Source organism: Bombina bombina, chromosome 2 (assembly GCF_027579735.1).
Source record: "Bombina bombina isolate aBomBom1 chromosome 2, aBomBom1.pri, whole genome shotgun sequence".
Classification (NCBI taxonomy): domain Eukaryota; kingdom Metazoa; phylum Chordata; class Amphibia; order Anura; family Bombinatoridae; genus Bombina; species Bombina bombina.
The window spans coordinates 1412569568-1412593565 of NC_069500.1; the positions used below are offsets into that span (position 1 = coordinate 1412569568).

At 41.3% G+C, this 23998-nt stretch overlaps 1 protein-coding gene across 1 annotated transcript in view; it reads right to left on the reverse strand.

The window, feature by feature from the left end:
* The window catches only part of SFXN5 (sideroflexin 5), a 923442-nt gene that overhangs the window by 592818 nt on the left and 306626 nt on the right, over positions 1–23998 (reverse strand). Inside the window, exon 5 of the mRNA XM_053704357.1 lies at positions 15388–15442. Coding sequence (XP_053560332.1) covers positions 15388–15442 — 55 coding nt within the window. The remainder of the gene's footprint in view (positions 1–15387; positions 15443–23998) is intronic.

Below are 23998 nucleotides of genomic sequence, written 5' to 3' on the forward strand. Positions count from 1 at the left end.
AGAAAGGTGGCTATATTGGTCACTGATTTGTTTTTGTTTTGTTTTTGAATGTCAGAAATGTATATTTGTGAATGTTGAGATGTTATATTGGTTTCACTGGTAAAAATAAATAATTGAAATGGGTATATATTTGTTTTTTGTTAAGTTGCCTAATAATTATGCACAGTAATAGTCACCTGCACACACAGATATCCCCCTAAAATAGCTAAAACTAAAAACAAACTAAAAACTACTTCCAAAAATATTCAGCTTTGATATTAATGAGTTTTTTGGGTTCATTGAGAACATGGTTGTTGTTCAATAATAAAATTAATCCTCAAAAATACAACTTGCCTAATAATTCTGCACTCCCTGTAGTTTATTTTTTTAAATATAGTAACAAAGCAGGCAAGATATTAGCTAATTGTGTTGAACTACAATAGAAAGGGAATTATATTGAAAAAAAGGTTGGTAACAAAAATATCAATGAAAGATATAGGAGAACAAGTACTTCTGTTCTATAAAAACCCAATGTCAATGTTGTAAATAAAGATAAATTCTGAGGGAAAAAAATTAAAGTACCAACTTTATCTACAGAACAACTGGAAAATATGAATGCTCCAATGAAGGTAAAAGTGGAAGATGCCATTGAAAGAGCAGATAAATTGACTAACGAATTATACAAAATGTTAAGACAACAGATTTCTACAACATGGATAGATCTTTTTAATTTTATTTCAAAGGTCAAAAACATAATTTATGCTTACCTGATAAATTCCTTTCTCCTGTAGTGTAGTCAGTCCACGGGTCATCATTACTTCTGGGATATTAACTCCTCCCCAACAGGAAGTGCAAGAGGATCACCCAAGCAGAGCTGCTATATAGCTCCTCCCCTCTACGTCACACCCAGTCATTCGACCAAGAACCAAACGAGAAAGGAGAAACTATAGGGTGCAGTGGTGACTGGAGTATAATTTAAAAATTTAGACCTGCCATAAAAACAGGGCGGGCCGTGGACTGACTACACTACAGGAGAAAGGAATTTATCAGGTAAGCATAAATTATGTTTTCTCCTGTTAAGTGTAGTCAGTCCACGGGTCATCATTACTTCTGGGATACCAATACCAAAGCTAAAGTACACGGATGACGGGAGGGACAGGCAGGATATTTATACGGAAGGGACCACTACCTGAAGAACCTTTCTCCCAAAAACAGCCTCCGAAGAAGCAAAAGTGTCAAATTTGTAAAATTTGGAAAAAGTATGAAGAGAAGACCAAGTTGCAGCCTTGCAAATCTGTTCAACAGATGCCTCATTCTTAAAGGCCCAAGTGGAAGCCACAGCTCTAGTAGAATGAGCTGTAATTCTTTCAGGAGGCTGCTGTCCAGCAGTCTCATAGGCTAAACGTATTATGCTACGAAGCCAAAAAGAGAGAGAGGTAGCAGAAGCTTTTTGACCTCTCCTCTGTCCAGAATAAACGACAAACAGGGAAGAAGTTTGGCGAAAATCTTTAGTTGCCTGTAAATAAAATTTCAGGGCACGGACTACATCTAGATTGTGCAGAAGTCGTTCCTTCTTTGAAGAAGGGTTAGGACACAATGATGGAACAACAATCTCTTGATTGATATTCTTGTTAGTGACAACCTTAGGTAAGAACCCAGGTTTAGTACGCAGAACTACCTTATCTGAATGAAAAATCAGATACGGAGAATCACAATGTAAGGCCGATAACTCAGAGACTCTACGAGCCGAGGAAATAGCCATTAAAAACAGAACTTTCCAAGATAACAATTTAATATCAATGGAATGAAGGGGTTCAAACGGAACTCCCTGTAAAACGTTAAGAACTAAATTTAAGCTCCATGGTGGAGCAACAGTTTTAAACACAGGCTTAATCCTGGCCAAAGCCTGGCAGAAAGCCTGAACGTCTGGAACTTCTGACAGACGTTTGTGTAAAAGAATGGACAGAGCTGAGATCTGTCCCTTCAAGGAACTAGCAGATAAACCCTTTTCTAAACCCTCTTGTAGAAAAGACAATATCCTAGGAATCCTAACCTTACTCCATGAGTAACTCTTGGATTCGCACCAATGTAAGTATTTACGCCATATTTTATGGTAAATCTTTCTGGTAACAGGTTTCCTAGCCTGTATTAGGGTATCAATTACTGACTCCGAAAATCCACGCTTTGATAAAATCAAGCGTTCAATTTCCAAGCAGTCAGCTTCAGAGAAATTAGATTTTGATGTTTGAAAGGACCCTGAATTAGAAGGTCCTGTCTCAGAGGCAGAGACCAAGGTGGACAGGATGACATGTCCACTAGATCGGCATACCAGGTCCTGCGTGGCCACGCAGGCGCTATTAGAATCACCGATGCTCTCTCCTGTTTGATCCTGGCAATCAATCGAAGAAGCATCGGGAAGGGTGGAAACACATAGGCCATCCCGAAGGTCCAAGGTGCTGTCAAAGCATCTACCAGGACCGCTCCCGGGTCCCTGGACCTGGACCCGTAACAAGGGAGCTTGGCGTTCTGGCGAGACGCCATGAGATCTATCTCTGGTTTGCCCCGAAGTCGAAGTATTTGGGCAAAGACCTCCGGATGAAGTTCCCACTCCCCCGGATGAAAAGTCTGACGACTTAGGAAATCCGCCTCCCAGTTCTCCACTACAGGAATGTGGATCGCTGACAGGTGGCAAGAGTGAGACTCTGCCCAGCAAATTATCTTTGATACTTCCATCATCGCTAGGGAGCTTCTTGTCCCTCCTTGATGGTTGATGTAAGCTACAGTCGTGATGTTGTCCGACTGAAACCTGATGAACCCCCGAGTTGTTAACTGAGGCCAAGCCAGAAGGGCATTGAGAACTGCTCTCAATTCCAGAATGTTTATTGGAAGGAGACTCTCCTCCTGAGTCCATGATCCCTGAGCCTTCAGGGAATTCCAGACAGCGCCCCAACCTAGTAGGCTGGCGTCTGTTGTTACAATTGTCCAATCTGGTCTGCTGAATGGCATCCCCCTGGACAGATGTGGCCGAGAAAGCCACCATAGAAGAGAATTTCTGGTCTCTTGATCCAGATTCAGAGTAGGGGACAAATCTGAGTAATCCCCATTCCACTGACTTAGCATGCACAATTGCAGAGGTCTGAGATGTAGGCGTGCAAAGGGAACTATGTCCATTGCCGCTACCATTAAGCCGATCACCTCCATGCATTGAGCCACTGACGGGTGTTGAATGGAATGAAGGACACGGCAAGCATATTGAAGCTTTATTAACCTGCCTTCTGTCAGGTAGATCTTCATTTCTACAGAATCTATAAGAGTCCCCAAGAAGGGAACTCTTGTGAGTGGAAAGAGAGAACTTTTCTCTTCGTTCACCTTCCACCCATGTGACCTTAGAAAAGCCAGTACTAACTCTGTATGAGACTTGGCAGTTTGAAAGCTTGACGCTTGTATCAGAATGTCGTCTAGGTAGGGAGCCACCAAAATTCCTCGCGGTCTTAGTACCGCCAGAAGAGCGCCCAGAACCTTTGTGAAGATTCTTGGAGCCGTAGCCAATCCGAATGGAAGAGCTACAAACTGGTTATGCCTGTCTAGGAAGGCAAACCTTAGATACCGGTAATGATCTTTGTGAATCGGTATGTGAAGGTAAGCGTCCTTTAAATCCACTGTGGTCATGTACTGACCCTTTTGGATCATGGGTAAGATTGTCCGGATAGTTTCCATTTTGAACGATGGAACTCTTAGGAATTTGTTTAGGATCTTTAAATCCAATATTGGTCTGAAGGTTCCCTCTTTTTTGGGAACCACAAACAGATTTGAGTAAAACCCTTGTCCGTGTTCCGACCGCGGAACTGGGTGGATCACTCCCATTAGTAAAAGGTCTTGTACACAGCGTAGAAATGCCTCTTTCTTTATCTGGTTTGTTGACAACCTTGAAAGGTGAAATCTCCCTTGTGGAGGAGAAGCTTTGAAGTCCAGAAGATATCCCTGAGATATGATCTCCAACGCCCAGGGATCCTGGACATCTCTTGCCCAAGCCTGGGCGAAGAGAGAGAGTCTGCCCCCCACTAGATCCGTTTCCGGATCGGGGGCCCTCACTTCATGCTGTCTTAGGGGCAGCAGCAGGTTTTCTGGCCTGCTTGCCCTTGTTCCAGGACTGGTTAGGTTTCCAGCCTTGTCTGTAGCGAGCAACAGCTCCTTCCTGTTTTGGAGCAGAGGAAGTTGATGCTGCTCCTGCCTTGAAGTTACGAAAGGCACGAAAATTAGACTGTCTAGCCCTTGGTTTGGCTCTGTCTTGAGGCAGGGCATGGCCTTTACCTCCCGTAATATCAGCGATAATTTCTTTCAAACCGGGCCCGAATAATGTCTGCCCCTTGAAAGGTATGTTAAGTAATTTAGATTTAGAAGTTACATCAGCTGACCAGGATTTTAGCCACAGCGCTCTGCGCGCCTGAATGGCGAATCCGGAATTCTTAGCCGTAAGTTTAGTTAAATGTACTACGGCATCAGAAATAAATGAATTAGCTAGCTTAAGGGTTTTAAGCTTGTGTGTAATCTCATCTAATGGAGCTGAGTCAAGGGTCTCTTCCAGAGACTCAAACCAAAATGCTGCCGCAGCCGTGTCAGGCGCAATGCATGCAAGGGGTTGCAATATAAAACCTTGTTGAACAAACATTTTCTTAAGGTAACCCTCTAACTTTTTATCCATTGGATCTGAAAAAGCACAGCTATCCTCCACCGGGATAGTGGTACGCTTAGCTAAAGTAGAAACTGCTCCCTCCACCTTAGGGACCGTTTGCCATAAGTCCCGTGTGGTGGCGTCTATTGGAAACATTTTTCTGAATATAGGAGGGGGTGAGAAAGGCACACCGGGTCTATCCCACTCCTTAGTAACAATTTCAGTAAGTCTCTTAGGTATAGGAAAAACGTCAGTACTCGTCGGTACCACAAAATATTTATCCAACCTACACATTTTCTCTGGTATTGCAACTGTGTTACAATCATTCAGAGCCGCTAACACCTCCCCTAGTAATACACGGAGGTTTTCCAGCTTAAACTTAAAATTTGAAATGTCTGAATCCAGTTTATTTGGATCAGATCCGTCACCCGCAGAATGAAGCTCTCCGTCCTCATGTTCTGCAAATTGTGACGCAGTATCTGACATGGCCCTAATATTATCAGCGCACTCTGTTCTCACTCCAGAGTGATCTCGCTTACCTCTAAGTTCTGGTAATTTAGACAAAACTTCAGTCATAACATTAGCCATGTCCTGTAGTGTGATTTGTAATGGCCGCCCTGAAGTACTCGGCGTTACAATATCACGCACCTCCCGAGCGGGAGATGCAGGTACTGACACGTGAGGCAAGTTAGTCGGCATAACTTCCCCCTCGTTGTTTGGTGAATGATGTTCAATTTGTACAGAATGACTTTTATTTAAAGTAGCATCAATGCAATTAGTACATAAATTTCTATTGGGCTCCACCTTGGCTTTTGCACATATAGCACAGAGATATTCCTCTGAGTCAGACATGTTTAACAAACTAGCAATTAAACTAGCAAGCTTGGAAATACTTTTCACTCAATTTACAAGTAATAAGAAAAACGCACTGTGCCTTTAAGAAGCACAGAAAAAAACTATGACAGTTGAATAACAATGAACCGGAGAAATTATAAAAACCAAATTTTTCCCGGTAAAGGCATAAATTTAGCAAAGGATTGCCCCCATTAGCAATGGATAACTAACCCTTAATAGCAGAAAAAAAATGTACAAAATATAAACGTTTTTTATCACAGTCAAAGCACAATCTCACAGGTCTGCTGTGAGTGATTACCTCCCTCAAAATAATTTTTGAAGACCCTTGAGCTCTGTAGAGACGATCCGGATCATGCAGGGAGAGAAACAGACTTTTGACTGAATTTCTGATGCGTAGCAAAAGCGCCAAAATAGGCCCCTCCCCCTCACACACAGCAGTGAGGGAAGTTCAGTAAACTGTCTTAAATTAAAATAAACGACAGCCAAGTGGAAAAACAGTGCCCAAAACAATTTTTCACCCAGTACCTCAGATAATTAAACGATTTAGCATGCCAGAAAAAACAGAATTTATGTTTACCTGATAAATTGCTTTCTCCAACGGTGTGTCCGGTCCACGGCGTCATCCTTACTTGTGGGATATTCTCTTCCCCAACAGGAAATGGCAAAGAGCCCAGCAAAGCTGGTCACATGATCCCTCCTAGGCTCCGCCTACCCCAGTCATTCGACCGACGTTAAGGAGGAATATTTGCATAGGAGAAACCATATGGTACCGTGGTGACTGTAGTTAAAGAAAATAAATTATCAGACCTGATTAAAAAAACCAGGGCGGGCCGTGGACCGGACACACCGTTGGAGAAAGCAATTTATCAGGTAAACATAAATTCTGTTTTCTCCAACATAGGTGTGTCCGGTCCACGGCGTCATCCTTACTTGTGGGAACCAATACCAAAGCTTTAGGACACGGATGAAGGGAGGGAGCAAATCAGGTCACCTAAATGGAAGGCACCACGGCTTGCAAAACCTTTCTCCCAAAAATAGCCTCAGAAGAAGCAAAGGTATCAAACTTGTAAAATTTGGTAAAAGTGTGCAGTGAAGACCAAGTCGCTGCCCTACATATCTGATCAACAGAAGCCTCGTTCTTGAAGGCCCATGTGGAAGCCACAGCCCTAGTGGAATGAGCTGTGATTCTTTCGGGAGGCTGCCGTCCGGCAGTCTCGTAAGCCAATCTGATGATGCTTTTAATCCAAAAAGAGAGAGAGGTAGAAGTTGCTTTTTGACCTCTCCTTTTACCGGAATAAACAACAAACAAGGAAGATGTTTGTCTAAAATCCTTTGTAGCATCTAAATAGAATTTTAGAGCGCGAACAACATCCAAATTGTGCAACAAACGTTCCTTCTTTGAAACTGGTTTCGGACACAGAGAAGGTACGATAATCTCCTGGTTAATGTTTTCGTTAGAAACAACTTTTGGAAGAAAACCAGGTTTAGTACGTAAAACCACCTTATCTGCATGGAACACCAGATAAGGAGGAGAACACTGCAGAGCAGATAATTCTGAAACTCTTCTAGCAGAAGAAATTGCAACTAAAAACAAAACTTTCCAAGATAATAACTTAATATCAACGGAATGCAAGGGTTCAAACGGAACCCCCTGAAGAACTGAAAGAACTAAATTGAGACTCCAAGGAGGAGTCAAAGGTTTGTAAACAGGCTTAATTCTAACCAGAGCCTGAACAAAGGCTTGAACATCTGGCACAGCGGCCAGCTTTTTGTGAAGTAACACAGACAAGGCAGAAATCTGTCCCTTCAGGGAACTAGCAGATAATCCTTTTTCCAATCCTTCTTGAAGGAAGGATAGAATCCTAGGAATCTTCACCTTGTCCCAAGGGAATCCTTTAGATTCACACCAACAGATATATTTTTTCCAAATTTTGTGGTAAATCTTTCTAGTTACAGGCTTTCTGGCCTGAACAAGAGTATCGATAACAGAATCTGAGAACCCTCGCTTCGATAAGATCAAGCGTTCAATCTCCAAGCAGTCAGCTGGAGTGAAACCAGATTCGGATGTTCGAACGGACCCTGAACAAGAAGGTCTCGTCTCAAAGGTAGCTTCCAAGGTGGAGCCGATGACATATTCACCAGATCTGCATACCAAGTCCTGCGTGGCCACGCAGGAGCTATCAAGATCACCGACGCCCTCTCCTGATTGATCCTGGCTACCAGCCTGGGGATGAGAGGAAACGGCGGGAACACATAAGCTAGTTTGAAGGTCCAAGGTGCTACTAGTGCATCCACTAGAGCCGCCTTGGGATCCCTGGATCTGGACCCGTAGCAAGGAACTTTGAAGTTCTGACGAGAGGCCATCAGATCCATGTCTGGAATGCCCCACAGCTGAGTGACTTGGGCAAAGATTTCCGGATGGAGTTCCCACTCCCCCGGATGCAATGTCTGACGACTCAGAAAATCCGCTTCCCAATTTTCCACTCCTGGGATGTGGATAGCAGACAGGTGGCAGGAGTGAGACTCCGCCCATAGAATGATTTTGGTCACTTCTTCCATCGCCAGGGAACTCCTTGTTCCCCCCTGATGGTTGATGTACGCAACAGTTGTCATGTTGTCTGATTGAAACCGTATGAACTTGGCCCTCGCTAGCTGAGGCCAAGCCTTGAGAGCATTGAATATCGCTCTCAGTTCCAGAATATTTATCGGTAGAAGAGATTCTTCCCGAGACCAAAGACCCTGAGCTTTCAGGGATCCCCAGACCGCGCCCCAGCCCATCAGACTGGCGTCGGTCGTGACAATGACCCACTCTGGTCTGCGGAATGTCATCCCTCGTGACAGGTTGTCCAGGGACAGCCACCAACGGAGTGAGTCTCTGGTCCTCTGATTTACTTGTATCTTCGGAGACAAGTCTGTATAGTCCCCATTCCACTGACTGAGCATGCACAGTTGTAATGGTCTTAGATGAATGCGTGCAAAAGGAACTATGTCCATTGCCGCTACCATCAACCCGATCACTTCCATGCACTGAGCTATGGAAGGAAGAGGAACGGAATGAAGTATCCGACAAGAGTCTAGAAGTTTTGTTTTTCTGGCCTCTGTCAGAAAAATCCTCATTTCTAAGGAGTCTATTATTGTTCCCAAGAAGGGAACCCTTGTTGACGGAGATAGAGAACTCTTTTCCACGTTCACTTTCCATCCGTGAGATCTGAGAAAGGCCAGGACAATGTCCGTGTGAGCCTTTGCTTGAGGAAGGGACGACGCTTGAATCAGAATGTCGTCCAAGTAAAGAACTACAGCAATGCCCCTTGGTCTTAGCACAGCTAGAAGGGACCCTAGTACCTTTGTGAAAATCCTTGGAGCAGTGGCTAATCCGAAAGGAAGCGCCACGAACTGGTAATGTTTGTCCAGGAATGCGAACCTCAGGAACCGATGATGTTCCTTGTGGATAGGAATATGTAGATACGCATCCTTTAAATCCACCGTGGTCATGAATTGACCTTCCTGGATGGAAGGAAGAATAGTTCGAATGGTTTCCATCTTGAACGATGGAACCTTGAGAAACTTGTTTAAAATCTTGAGATCTAAGATTGGTCTGAACGTTCCCTCTTTTTTGGGAACTATAAACAGATTGGAGTAGAACCCCATCCCTTGTTCTCTTAATGGAACAGGATGAATCACTCCCATTTTTAACAGGTCTTCTACACAATGTAAGAATGCCTGTCTTTTTATGTGGTCTGAAGACAACTGAGACCTGTGGAACCTCCCCCTTGGGGGAAGTCCCTTGAATTCCAGAAGATAACCTTGGGAGACTATTTCTAGCGCCCAAGGATCCAGAACATCTCTTGCCCAAGCCTGAGCGAAGAGAGAGAGTCTGCCCCCCACCAGATCCGGTCCCGGATCGGGGGCCAACATTTCATGCTGTCTTGGTAGCAGTGGCAGGTTTCTTGGCCTGCTTTCCCTTGTTCCAGCCTTGCATTGGTCTCCAAGCTGGCTTGGCTTGAGAAGTATTACCCTCTTGCTTAGAGGACGTAGCACTTTGGGCTGGTCCGTTTCTACGAAAGGGACGAAAATTAGGTTTATTTTTTGCCTTGAAAAGCCGATCCTGAGGAAGGGCGTGGCCCTTACCCCCAGTGATATCAGAGATAATCTCTTTCAAGTCAGGGCCAAACAGCGTTTTCCCCTTGAAAGGAATGTTAAGTAGCTTGTTCTTGGAAGACGCATCAGCCGACCAAGATTTCAACCAAAGCGCTCTGCGCGCCACAATAGCAAACCCAGAATTCTTAGCCGCTAACCTAGCCAATTGCAAAGTGGCGTCTAGGGTGAAAGAATTAGCCAATTTGAGAGCATTGATTCTGTCCATAATCTCCTCATAAGGAGGAGAATCACTATCGACCGCCTTTATCAGCTCATCGAACCAGAAACATGCGGCTGTAGCGACAGGGACAATGCATGAAATTGGTTGTAGAAGGTAACCCTGCTGAACAAACATCTTTTTAAGCAAACCTTCTAATTTTTTATCCATAGGATCTTTGAAAGCACAACTATCCTCTATGGGTATAGTGGTGCGTTTGTTTAAAGTGGAAACCGCTCCCTCGACCTTGGGGACTGTCTGCCATAAGTCCTTTCTGGGGTCGACCATAGGAAACAATTTTTTAAATATGGGGGGAGGGACGAAAGGAATACCGGGCCTTTCCCATTCTTTATTAACAATGTCCGCCACCCGCTTGGGTATAGGAAAAGCTTCTGGGAGCCCCGGCACCTCTAGGAACTTGTCCATTTTACATAGTTTCTCTGGGATGACCAACTTGTCACAATCATCCAGAGTGGATAATACCTCCTTAAGCAGAATGCGGAGATGTTCCAACTTAAATTTAAATGCAATCACATCAGGTTCAGCTTGTTGAGAAATGGTCCCTGAATCAGTAATTTCTCCCTCAGACAAAACCTCCCTGGCCCCATCAGACTGGGTTAGGGGCCCTTCAGAAATATTATTATCAGCGTCGTCATGCTCTTCAGTATCTAAAACAGAGCAGTCGCGCTTACGCTGATAAGTGTTCATTTTGGCTAAAATGTTTTTGACAGAATTATCCATTACAGCCGTTAATTGTTGCATAGTAAGGAGTATTGGCGCGCTAGATGTACTAGGGGCCTCCTGAGTCGGCAAGACTCGTGTAGACGAAGGAGGGAATGATGCAGTACCATGCTTACTCCCCTCACTTGAGGAATCATCTTGGGCATCATTGTCATTGTCACATAAATCACATTTATTTAAATGAATAGGAATTCTGGCTTCCCCACATTCAGAACACAGTCTATCTGGTAGTTCAGACATGTTAAACAGGCATAAACTTGATAACAAAGTACAAAAAACGTTTTAAAATAAAACCGTTACTGTCACTTTAAATTTTAAACTGAACACACTTTATTACTGCAATTGCGAAAAAACATGAAGGAATTGTTCAAAATTCACCAAATTTTCACCACAGTGTCTTAAAGCCTTAAAAGTATTGTACACCAAATTTGGAAGCTTTAACCCTTAAAATAACGGAACCGGAGCCGTTTTGAACTTTAACACCTTTACAGTCCCTGGTATCTGCTTTGCTGAGACCCAACCAAGCCCCAAGGGGAATACGATACCAAATGACGCCTTCAGAAAGTCTTTTCTAAGTATCAGAGCTCCTCTCACATGCGACTGCATGCCATGCCTCTCAAAAACAAGTGCGCAACACCGGCGCGAAAATGAGGCTCTGCCTATGCTTTGGGAAAGCCCCTAAAGAATAAGGTGTCTAAAACAGTGCCTGCCGATATGATTATATCAAAATACCCAGATAAAATGATTCCCCAAGGCTAAATATGTGTTAATAATGAATCGATTTAGCCCAGAAAAAGTCTACAGTCTTAATAAGCCCTTTTTGAAGCCCTTATTTACGATCGTAATAAACATGGCTTACCGGATCCCATAGGGAAAATGACAGCTTCCAGCATTACATCGTCTTGTTAGAATGTGTCATACCTCAAGCAGCAAGAGACTGCTCACTGTTCCCCCAACTGAAGTTAATTGCTCTCAACAGTCCTGTGTGGAACAGCCATGGATTTTAGTGACGGTTGCTAAAATCATTTTCCTCATACAAACAGAAATCTTCATCTCTTTTCTGTTTCTGAGTAAATAGTACATACCAGCACTATTTCAAAATAACAAACTCTTGATTGAATAATAAAAACTACAGTTAAACACTAAAAAACTCTAAGCCATCTCCGTGGAGATGTTGCCTGTACAACGGCAAAGAGAATGACTGGGGTAGGCGGAGCCTAGGAGGGATCATGTGACCAGCTTTGCTGGGCTCTTTGCCATTTCCTGTTGGGGAAGAGAATATCCCACAAGTAAGGATGACGCCGTGGACCGGACACACCTATGTTGGAGAAAAACGTTTAAAATCAAATAACATGAAATGTCATTAAACAGCCTGTTGCTAGACGTTCCCACTGCAAGTTAGGCTAAAAGTTATATGCATATAGTATTATCCCAGTGAAGTGCCATTCCCCAGAATACTGAAGTGTAAACATATATACATAACAGCCTGATACCAGTTGCTACTACTGCATTTAAGGCTGAACTTACATTATATCGGTATTGGCAGTATTTTCTCAGTCAATTCCATTCCTCAGAAAATAATATACTGCAACATACCTCTTTGCAGGTGAACCTGCCCGCTGTCCCCTGATCTGAAGTTTACCTCACTCCTCAGAATGGCCGAGAACAGCAAAATGAATCTTAGCTACGCCGGCTAAAATCATCCAAAAACTCAGGTAGATTCTTCTTCAAATTCTACCTGAGAAGGAACAACACACTCCGGTGCTGTTTTAAAATAACAAACTTTTGATTGAAGATATAAAAACTAAGTATAATCACCACAGTCCTCTCACACATCCTATCTATTAGTTGGGTGCAAGAGAATGACTGGGTGTGACGTAGAGGGGAGGAGCTATATAGCAGCTCTGCTTGGCTGATCCTCTTGCACTTCCTGTTGGGGAGGAGTTAATATCCCAGAAGTAATGATGACCCGTGGACTGACTACACTTAACAGGAGAAATACACCTACATTTTTTACATACTCTTATATATCTATTTTAAAACCTGATAAAAGAAGAATTGAATCATATAGACCGATCTCTCTGCTTAATACGGATTATAAATTATTAATGTCAATCATAGAAGGTTGCAAGGAATAATAGGGAATCTGATTCAGAAAGATCAAACAGGTTTCTTGAATAAAAGAACTTTATGCTCCAACTTACGGAAAGTATTCTTAACTTTTTCATACTATTGGAGTAAAAAAAAAGAATGGCTTAGGACAGGAATTGGGACATACAGCTATAGTGACTTTAGATGCTGAAAAAGCTACAATTCCATAATATGGGACCATATGCTTGCTTCTTTGGAGCAGTTCAGACTCTCAGTGGAAATAATAAATTTAGTTAAAGCTTTATATAATAATATTATATATGCTTTAATAATTAACTTTTCAATAACAGAACCTATAACACTTCATAAAGGAACCAGACAAGGTTGCCCTTTTTCTTCTTTGCTTTTTAATTTAGTCATTGAATCCTTAGCTATAATTTTAAGAAATTCTTACGAAGGTAAAAGACTGGGTAAAAAAAAATATATAAAGATTTCTTTATATATAGATGATCTCTTGGTTTTTATGGGAAATATAGAAGTTAATTTGCCTTGAATTGTTAGAATCATTTAAGCTATTAGTTCATTCGCTGGGTATAAAATTAATAATAACAACAAGTCTGAAATATTGTGGATAAAAAATGGAGAACTAAGTTTCAACAGCCTTTTCAAGAAGTTAAAAATTATTTGAAATATCTAGATATTAGGATCTTGAAGTCACCATCAGAATGGTATAAGTTAAACTATACAGAAATATTTAATAATGTTAGAGATAATTTGAAAAGATGGGAAAATCTCCCCTTATTTATTTCTGGAAAAAAAAAACATTATTAAGATGTTTATACTTCCAAGAATGCTCTATTTAACATCAAATGTACCTATACTTGTTTCAAGAAAAGACTTATCAAAGCTAAGGGTAGAATTTAGAAAATGTATTTGGGGTAAATGGAGATCGAAATTTAGCCTTAAAAAAAATGATGTTTTCTACGTGTATAATATGGTCTCTCAAGCTAAATGGGTAATGGACTGGCAAGTTAAGGCTGAGCATTTCTCTATTTTAAAGGTAGAGTAGGAGTTAGTGTTTCCTTTCTCTTTAAAAAAATGAAGAATATACCATCAGTTATTAAAGACATTTACGATAACTGAACCATTAAGGATGTGGAATAAGATATGAAAAAATAAATAAAAATAGATCTTGCAATCTCAGCATATCTACCAATCGGAAGTAATACAGATTTTGTTCCCAGCTTTCCTACAGAAGTTTTTCAGATTTGGGAGGCAAAAGGACATAAGCAGGTTGAACAACTAAGGGATCCAAATGATATGAGATTTAAAACTTTTAAATATATTCAAAAGTTTAGTTTAGATACAAAAAAAACTTTTTTTTTTTGCTTATTTACAAATCAAGAGTTAAGTTAATCCAAAATTCACATATGATAACGGATTGGTGTGTATTGGATAAAACATTAGCATTAACATTATATAAAGCTAGTATATATAAAATTTCTGTCTTATATAAAACTATGATAGATTAATCTGGTTATAAAGCTTGTAATGATATAATTACAAAATGGAATGATTTGTTTGAAACTAGAATAATCTAAGATATCAAAAAGAGTATTAGCAGACCGGAAAAGGCCTGTTTTTCGGCACTCTTTAAAGAAGCTCATTTGCAACTTATTCACCAAGTCTATCTTACACTTTACAGAATTCCAAATTCTGAAAGTAATTGTTGGAGATGTCATTTTGACATAAAAAATAAATGAAACAAAAAAATTAAAATAAATACTTTATCTATGTAAGGCATTTAGGATAAAGGACACCTTTTAAGAGGCCTGTGACCTCTCAGACTGACCATTTCTTGTACAGAAGTATAGAAATCACATTTCTCTTTTATAATTGTACAAAATAATACATATTTCAAGTTAGTGCTAAGCCACATCACAAAACTATCATAGGTTTAAATGTCAGAAATAAAACTGGTACTTTTAGAAAGGCAGATGAAGGTTCTACCTACCAACAGAGCTTAAAGCTATTTGCTCAATAGCAAAAAATACGCAGTCACAAAAAGCTGTGTGCATTTGAAAACTGAATGTTAGTCTGTGTGATGGGATACAAAGAAAATGAAGCAAACTTGATAAAATGTAAATTTGAAATCTGAAATTGAGTTTATGTCCCTTTAAAGGTCTATTTCTCAACTCTGTATGTTTATTTTCTAACATTTTTGCTGTTATTTCTGAAGACACAAATTCAGTTTTGAGAACTACAAAACCAAGAATATATTATAATACCTTCTAGAGAGAAAAAATACTAAAAAAAACAAACAAACAATCTTACAGAAACATCTGGTAGAGTAGGACAGTGTGAACGGATTGATGGAATTAATTTACCAAAAAATTAAACATTACAGCCATGAATATAAATCATCATGCTACATAATTAAAAATGAATCCTTATTTCAGCACTGATGACCTTTGGATTATAAATGTACCTTAAAAAGAAAATATATTTATGTAGATATTTCATTAAAAAATATTTTTTTATTTTTTTATTTTTTAAATCCTATTTAAATAAAAAAAATGATTGAAATTAAAAAATCATTTATTTGTATCCACCCTGTACTCTTGTGTTTGTGTACATGAGATTGTAGTTTTTGCATAACACAAATACATAGACTTTCAGTAATAACTAGGCTTACCTGACATTCTGAAAGGCATAAAAATCTTCTCATTAGTATCCGGATGGATAATAGCCTGTAAAAAAAGCAACAATATAATCTTGATTAATCCTGAAATAAAATGATCTACCCCACAGATAAGTTGTAGATATTTAGCACTGATGTTACATATGTGTCAAATAAGGCATACAGTATTAACCCCTTCAGTATACATGATGACCCGTGAGTGTAGAGGACAACAATGTGTCATCCTTAACGAGGGTCCCCTTCCAATCCAGATCCTCTGCAACCTCTACACTGTATGCTAAGGTCAGAATTGCCATAAAAATGTGATAGTACAATTAAATTAGAAAGTTGCTTAAAATTGTATGCTCTACCTGAATCATGAAAGAAAGAACATGGGTTTTATATTGCTTTAAAATATACAGTCTAAAAAGTGTATTGAAAGCGGAAAGTAAAAATCTCAGTCAAAGTACAAATTAAAAACAAAATTTATACATATCTGATAAAATAATTTATTTCATGATGGTGAGTCGAGTCATCACGTGTGGGAATTCCCCTTCTGACCACAAGGAGGATGCAAAAGACACTCCAACACACCAGAGCTTTAAATCCTTCTCACTTCCCATGATCCTCAGTCATACAAAAAGCCAAGTAGATGAGGAAAAATGAAAAACAGGAAAGATAAAGGACAGCAAAGAAGTGCAAAACAATTGTGGACGCTCACAATCATGAAAGAAATTAATTTATCAGGTAACCATACATTTTGTTTTCTTTCATCAGATGAGAGCCCATGAGTCATGTGTGGAACCAATACACAAGCCATGGGGGCCAATTTATCAAGGGCCGAATGGCCCCTGATGCACCTGTTTCGGCACGAGCCTTCAGGCTCTCCGGAAACAGCAGTTATGAAGCAGCAGTCTTAAGACCACTGCTCCTTAACTGGTCCGCTGCCTCTTAAACTGCGGACATCAATCCGCCCGATCCTATACGATCGGTTTGATTGACACCCCCTGGAATCTGCAGGGCACCGCATTGCACAAGCAGTTCACTAGAACTGCTTTGTGCAATGTTAAATGCCGTCAGCGTTTATCGGCGTTTACGCTACAGCGTATCATGTCGGACAGACATTGATAAATACCCATAGACCCATGGACCCATAGAGTCCACAAGACCTCTTTGAACAGGGAGGGACAAACAGTGAAGGTACGATGTCCTACAGACCTTTCCATCCAACGGCAACTTCAGAAGAAGCATACACATTAAAGTGATAACATTTAGAAATGTGTGCAAAGAAGACCAAGTAGCTGACTAACAAAACTGATCAATAGAAAAACACAAAAAGGAAAATCAGTAATAAGCAGATAGTGCCAAAAAATAGGGCGCCTCTTGGTACAATATTAAAGCAATGCAATAGCAACAATTACTCCAAATGTGCAATGCGTAATATTGCTAGATTAATACAAAATATATGTGGAGTCCAGAAACAGACATGATAGTTAACGCAGGTCAAACAAGCGATCATTCAGGCAGCTCTTCTCAAGTGTCAGGCTATCCATCATGAGAGAGTCTAAGATAAAAATCAGAGAAGGCGCCTTATAGTGTAAAAAATCTCCAGACACAATCGTCAAAGGTAATCATAAATGTACTCACATTTAGCAGGGCATTTAAAAAGTGCAAGTTGGGCAGATCAGATCCTTATAGAGTTATCCGGCTAACCCACCGCCCGTTTTCCAAGGCATCATTATTGTCTTTCCCAGCAGCCAGAGATCAAGTTCAAAGTGCAGTGCTTTAAATAAAAACTAATTGATATAAAAAACAAGGTAGCGTAAAGTAAAAAGTGTTTATTTAACAAACACAATGTATCAAGCATAGCAACGCACTTCAGAGTAACAAGAGCTTCATCAGGCTCAGATCTGCACTTTGAACTTGATCTCTGGCAGCTGGGAGACACAACAATGAAGCCTTGGAAACGGGAGGCGAGTTAGCCGGATGACTCTATAAGGATCCGGTCTGCCCAACTTGCACTTTGTAAGTGCTGTGCTAAATGTGAGTACATTTACGTTGCCTTTGATGATTCTGTCTGAAGGTTTTACACTATGAGGCCCCTTCTCTGATCAATAGAAGCCTCATCAGGAAATACCAATTAAGTAGCAACTGCTCTCGTGGAATGAGCAATAATGCCCTCAGGGGGAGTTTTCCCCATGACCAAATAAGCCTTGTGAATTAAGGCTTCAAGGCAAGCTGGTAAAGTAACAGCCATAGCTTTGTGACCTTTGCGAGGCACAGAAAATGAACAAAATTGAGAGGAAGAAAGTCTAAATTTTTTGTGGCTTCCATATAATATTTGAGAGCTTACAGAACATTGAAGTTGTGGAGAAGACGCTCCCTAGAAATCTTAGGAGCTGGACAAAAATAAGAAACCCTAATTTCCTGGTTAATAGTATCGGTAGATACCACCTTATGAAGAAAGGAATAGCTTGTGCGAAGAACAGTCTTTTCCTGATAAAAAAAAATCAAATCCGAAAAGGAGGTTTGCATGCAAATGAAGGCTTGAAGATTTTAGGATGTCAGGGGTTCATTTGTTGTCTTTATCAGAACTATATGTGACAAAAAAGCAGATACAAATGTTTTTGTTTATATAACAATCCCTTCTGAAGCTGGTAAAATGCACATCACTAATCCTGAGGTATTTCCAGAGCCTGGTATCAGCCATAAAACCTGACATAGCTAAGGGTGATTCACGGGACAATCAGCCTTGTAAAGAAATACTGTAATAATGTGTTATAACAATAAAGAGTGAAAAATATATGGTGTTTGGTATTAAAATGTTCCATGTGGTCTAAATAACTATCTTACAGGTAAATTAAGTGTGTCTGGAAGAAGTTGTGCTAATTGAATACATTTAGGATTTTCTCTACCTCAGAATGTAAGGTCATAAAAGCTGGGGGTGGACTCTCTTAACCTCCTCTAACCCAGAGAGGCTGGCTTAGGAACCTGAGCTGATATTTTAATTTATATAGTGGGGAAAATGTACGCAAAAGTTGTCATTCTACATGGAAAGCTGTTCTCAAAAGGGTGTCTGACCATTTTTCAAATATATTTCCCTTGCTGTGGATAATTTTATTTGTTAACATTTTATTCTTATAGCAATGCACTGTGACTCTTTTGTTGCTCATAAAAAAATGCTTCTTTATTAAAGGGATACTAAAGTCAATTTTTTTCTTTCATGATTCAGATAGAGCATACAATTTTAAGCAACATTTAGTTTACTTCAATTATCAATTTTTCTTCGTTCTCTTGGTATCTTTAGTTGAAAAAAACAAGAATGTAAGCTTAGCAGACAGTCCATTTCTGGTTCAGCACCTGGGTAGAGCTTGCTGATTTGTTTCTAAATGTAGTCACCAATCAGCAAGCACTAGCCACATTACTGAAAGAGACTGGTGATACTATTATTACTGTGGGTTTTTTTTAATTCATTTTTGCTAAATTGTGCTTGGGATCTTTAAACTATTAGTCTGTTTTTTTTTTCCCTTAAGATCCCCCATATTATAATCTTAGGTGGTGGCAACTTAGAGAAAGTTTAGTGTGGGTGGCATTAAAGGGAAATTTTGCCATTTTTCCAGGTCTAGAACTGACTAGAGAGTGTTTGTTGATCCTTGCACCCACTGAACTAAGTCATAGGCTTGACTGGATTTACTAGACTGTGACAAAAAAGGGTCTGCTAACCCTTTCTGTTCCAAACAAGTGACTGGTGCAGAGTTGGTTAACCCTGTATGGCACACCCTTCTAGCAGATAAAATAGCTAGAAGAAAAAGAACCAACCAGGATAAAAACTGAAGGTCTAAACCGTGCATTGGTTCAAAAGGAGAAGTTTGAAAAACCCTCAAAACCAGATTAAGATACCAAAAAGGGGAAACAAGACAAATAACTGCTTTATTTTCTGATCAGAACCTGAGCAAAAAAAATATTTTCAAACTTTTAATAAACACGAGTCTATCAACTCATCAAAACAGAATGTATGCTTACCTGATAAATTACTTTCTCTTGCGGTGTATCCAGTCCACGGATTCATCCATTACTTGTGGGTTATTCTCATTCCCTACAGGAAGTGGCAAAGAGAGCACACAGCAGAGCTGTCCATATAGCTCCCCCTCTAGCTCCACCCCCCAGTCATTCGACCAAAGGTTAGGAAGAAAAAGGAGAAACCATAGTTGTGCAGTGGTGACTGTAGTTTAAACAAAAAAATATTTACCTGACTTAATTGCCAGGGCGGGCCATGGACTGGATACACCGCAAGAGAAAGTAATTTATCAGGTAAGCATAAATTCTGTTTTCTCTTGCAAGGTGTATCCAGTGCACGGATTCATCCATTACTTGTGGGATACCAATACCAAAGCTTTAGGACATGGATGAAGGGAGGGAACAAGACAGGTACCATTTAAAACGGAAGGCACCACTGCTTGTAAAACCTTTCTCCCAAAAATAGCCTCCGAAGAAGCAAAAGTATCGAATTTGTAAAATTTGGAAAAGTATGCAGTGAGGACCAAGTCGCTGCCTTACGAATCTGCTCCACAGAAACCTCATTTTTAAAAGCCAACGTGGAAGCCACTGCTCTGGTAAAATGAGCAGTAATTGTGTAAGGAGGCTGCTGGCCAGCAGTCTCATAGGCCAAACGGATGATGCTTTCCAGCCAAAAGGAAAGAGAGGTAGCAGTCGCTTTCTGACCTCTCCTCTTACCAGAATAGACAACAAACAAGGAAGATGTTTGTCTGAATCCTTAGTAGCTTGTAAATAAAAACTTAAAGTACGAACTTCATCAATATTATGTAACAAACATTCCTTCCTTAAAGAAGGAACAACAATTTCCTGGTTGATGTTTCTTGTTAAAAACAACCTTAGGAAGAAAACCAGGTTTGGTACGCAAAACTACCTTATCTGCATGGAACACCAGGTAAGGTGAATCACACTGTAAGGCAGAAAATTCTGAGACTCTTCGAGCAGAAGAGATAGTTACCAAAAACAAACCTTCCCAAGATAACCACTTAATATCTATGGAATGTAAGGGTTCAAACGGAACCCCTTGAATAACTTGAAAGAACTAGATTTAGACTCCATGGCGGAGCCATAGGTTTATAGACAGGCTTGATTCTGATTAGAGCCTGAGTAAAAGCTTGGACGTCTGGTTCTGCCAGACGCTTAAATAAAAAAAATAGACAGAGCAGATATCTGCCCTTTTAAGGAACTACCTGATAACCCTTACTCCAATCCTTCTTGGAGGAAGGACAAAATTCTGGGAATCCTAATCTTACTCCATGAGTAACCCCTGGATTCACACCAACAGAGACATTTGCGTCATATCTCATGGTAGATTTTCCTGGTGACAGGCTTCCTAGCCTGAATCAGGGTATCTATAACTGACTCAGAGAAGCCCCGCTTTGATAGAATTAAGTGTTCAATCTCCAAGCAGTCACCAAGTCCTGCGTGGCCACGCAGGTGCTATCAGAATCACCGCAGCCTTCTCCTGTTTGCTTCTGGCGACCAGACGAGGGAGAAGGGGAAACGGTGGAAAGACATAAGCCAGATTGAAGGACCAAGGCGCTGCAAGAGCATCTATCAATACCGCCTTGGAATCCCGGGACCTGGACCCGTAGAGAGGAATTTGGAGTTCTGACGGGACGCCATCAGATCCAAGTCTGAAATGCCCCATCGCTGAGTCAGCTGGGCAAACACCTCCGGGTGGAGTTCCCACTCCCCCGGGTGAAAAGTCTGACGACTCAGAAAATCCGCCTCCCAGTTGTCTACTCCTGGGATGTGAATTGCTGAGAGGTGGCAGGAGTGATCCTCCGCCCACCTGATTATTTTGGTAATTTCCTTCATCGCTAGGGAACTCTTTGTTCCCCCTTGATGATTGATGTAAGCTACAATCGTGATGTTGTCCGACTGAAATCTGATAAATTTGGCCGCATCTAGTTGAGGCCATGCCTGAAGTGCGTTGAATATCGCCCTCAGTTCCCGAATGTCTATCGGAAGAAGAGCTTCTTCCCGAGACCATAAGCCTTGAGCTTTCAGGAAGTCCCAGACTGCACCCCAGCCTAACAGACTGGCGTCGGTCGTTACAATAATCAACTCTGGTCTGCGGAAACATATTCCCTGAGACAAGTGGTCCTGAGACAACCACCAGAAAAGAGAATCTCTGTTCCCCTTGGTCTAACTGTATTTGAGGAGACAAATCTGCATAATCCCCATTCCACTGTCTGAGCATGCATAGTTGCAGTGGTCTGAGATGTATCCGAGCAAAAAGGACTATGTCCATTGCCGATACCATTAATCCGAGTGCCTCCATGCACTGAGCTACAGCTGGCCAAGGAATGGAATGAAGAACTCAGCAAGTAGTTAAAAGTTTAGATTTCTGACCTCCGTCATAAATATTCTCATTTCTACCGAATCTATCAGAGCTCCTAGAAAGGGAACCCTTGTGAGTGGGGATAGAGAACTCTTTTTTGATGTTCACCTTCCCCCCGTGAGGCCTCAGAAAGGCCAATACAATCTCCGTGTGAGACTTGGTTCTTTGGAAAGATGGCGCCTGAATTAAGATGTCGTCTGAATAAGGCGCCACTGCTATGCCCCGCGGTCTTAGAACCGCCAGGAGGGATCCTAGCACCTTTGTGAAAAATTCTGGGAGCAGTGGTTAACCCGAATGGAAAAGCCACGAACTGGTAATGCTTGTCAAGAAAAGCGAACCTGAGAAATTGATGATGCTCCTTGTGGATAGGAATGTGCAGGTACGCATCCTTTAGATCCACGGTAGTCATATATTCACCTTCCTGGATCATAGGTAAGATTGTCCGAATGGTCTCCATCTGAATGATGGGACTCTGAGAAATCTGTATAGAATTTTTAGATCCAGGATTGGTCTGAAAGTTCCTTCTTTGGGAACCACAAACAGGTTTGAGTAAAAACCCAGTCTTTGCTCTGCAATTGGAGCTGGGTATATCAATCCCATCGTATGTAGATCTTCTACAAAGCGTAAGAACGCCTCTTTCTTTGTTTGGTCTGTAGACAGACGAGAAATGTGGAACCTTCCCCTTGGAGGGGAGTCCTTGAATTCTAGAAGATATCCCTGGGAAACAATCTCTAATGCCCAGGGATCGTGAACATCTCTTGCCCAGGCCTGAGCGAAGAGAGAGAGTCTGCCCCCTACTAGATCCGGTCCCGGAGCAGGGGGTACCCCTTCATGCTGTCTTGGTAGCAGCTGAAGGCTTTTTGGCCTGTTTACCCTTGTTCCAGCCCTGGTAAGGCTTCCAGGTTGCCTTGGGCTGTGAAGCGTTACCCTCTTGCTTTGCAGCCGAAGAGGCTGAAGCGGGACCGTTCCTGAAATTACGAAAGGAACGAAAATTAGCTTTGTTTTTAGCCTTAAAGGGCTTGTCCTGAGGGAGAACATGGCCCTTTCCCCCGGTGATTTCTGAAATAATCTCTTTCAATTCTGGCCCGAAGAGGGTCTTTCCTTTGAAAGGGATATTTAATAATTTGGATTTTGACGACACATCGGCCGACCAGGACTTGAGCCAAAGCGCTCTGCGCGCCATAATGGCGAAACCTGAATTTTTTGCCGCCAACTTAGCTAATTGCAAAGCGGCATCAGTGATAAAAGAATTAGCCAGCTTTAGAGCCTTAATTCTATCCATAATTTCATCGTATGAGGTCTCCGTCTGGAGCGAGTCCTCCAGCGCCTCAAACCAGAAAGCAGCTGCAGTAGTTACAGGAATAATGCAGGCAATAGGTTGGAGAAGAAAACATTGTTGAACAAAAATTTTCTTAAGTAAACCCTCTAACTTTTTATCCATAGGGTCTTTAAAAGCACAACTGTCTTCAATTGGTATGGTTGCGCGTTTAGCAAGTGAAGAAACAGCCCCCTCTACCTTAGGGACCGTTTGCCACGAGTCCCGCATGGGGTCAGTTATGGGGAATATTTTCTTAAAAATAGGGGGGGGGGGAACAAAAGGGACACCTGGTCTATCCCACTCCCTAGTAACGATATCCGCAACCCTCTTAGGGAGATCAGAAAAGCATTAGTGTATACAGGAACCTCTAGGTACTTGTTCATTTTACACAATTTCTCTGGGACCACCATAGGGTCACAATCATCCAGAGTAGCTAATACCTCCCTGAGTAATACGCGGAGGTGTTCTAATTTCAATTTAAACGCCACTGTATCTGACTCTGCCTGATGAGAAACCTTTCCTGAGTCGGAAATTTCTCCCTCAGACATCAAATCCCTCACCCCCACTTCAGAGCGTTGTGAGGGCACATCAGATAAGGCTACCAAAGCTTCAGACTGCTCATAATCTGTTCTTAAAACAGAGCTATCGCGCTTTGCAGGGAAAACTGTCAGTTTTAGATAGAAAGGCCGCAAGGGAATTATCCATGACTGCCGCTAGTTGTTGCAATGTAATAGGGGCAGACGCACTAGAGGTACTAGGCATCGTTTGAGTGGGCGTAACTGGTTGTGACACATGGGGAGAGGTAGACGGACTATCCTCATTACCTTCAGTCTGAGAATCATCTAGGGCCACACTTTTAAGTGAAACAATATGATCTTTAAAGTGTATAGACATATTAGTGCAATTGG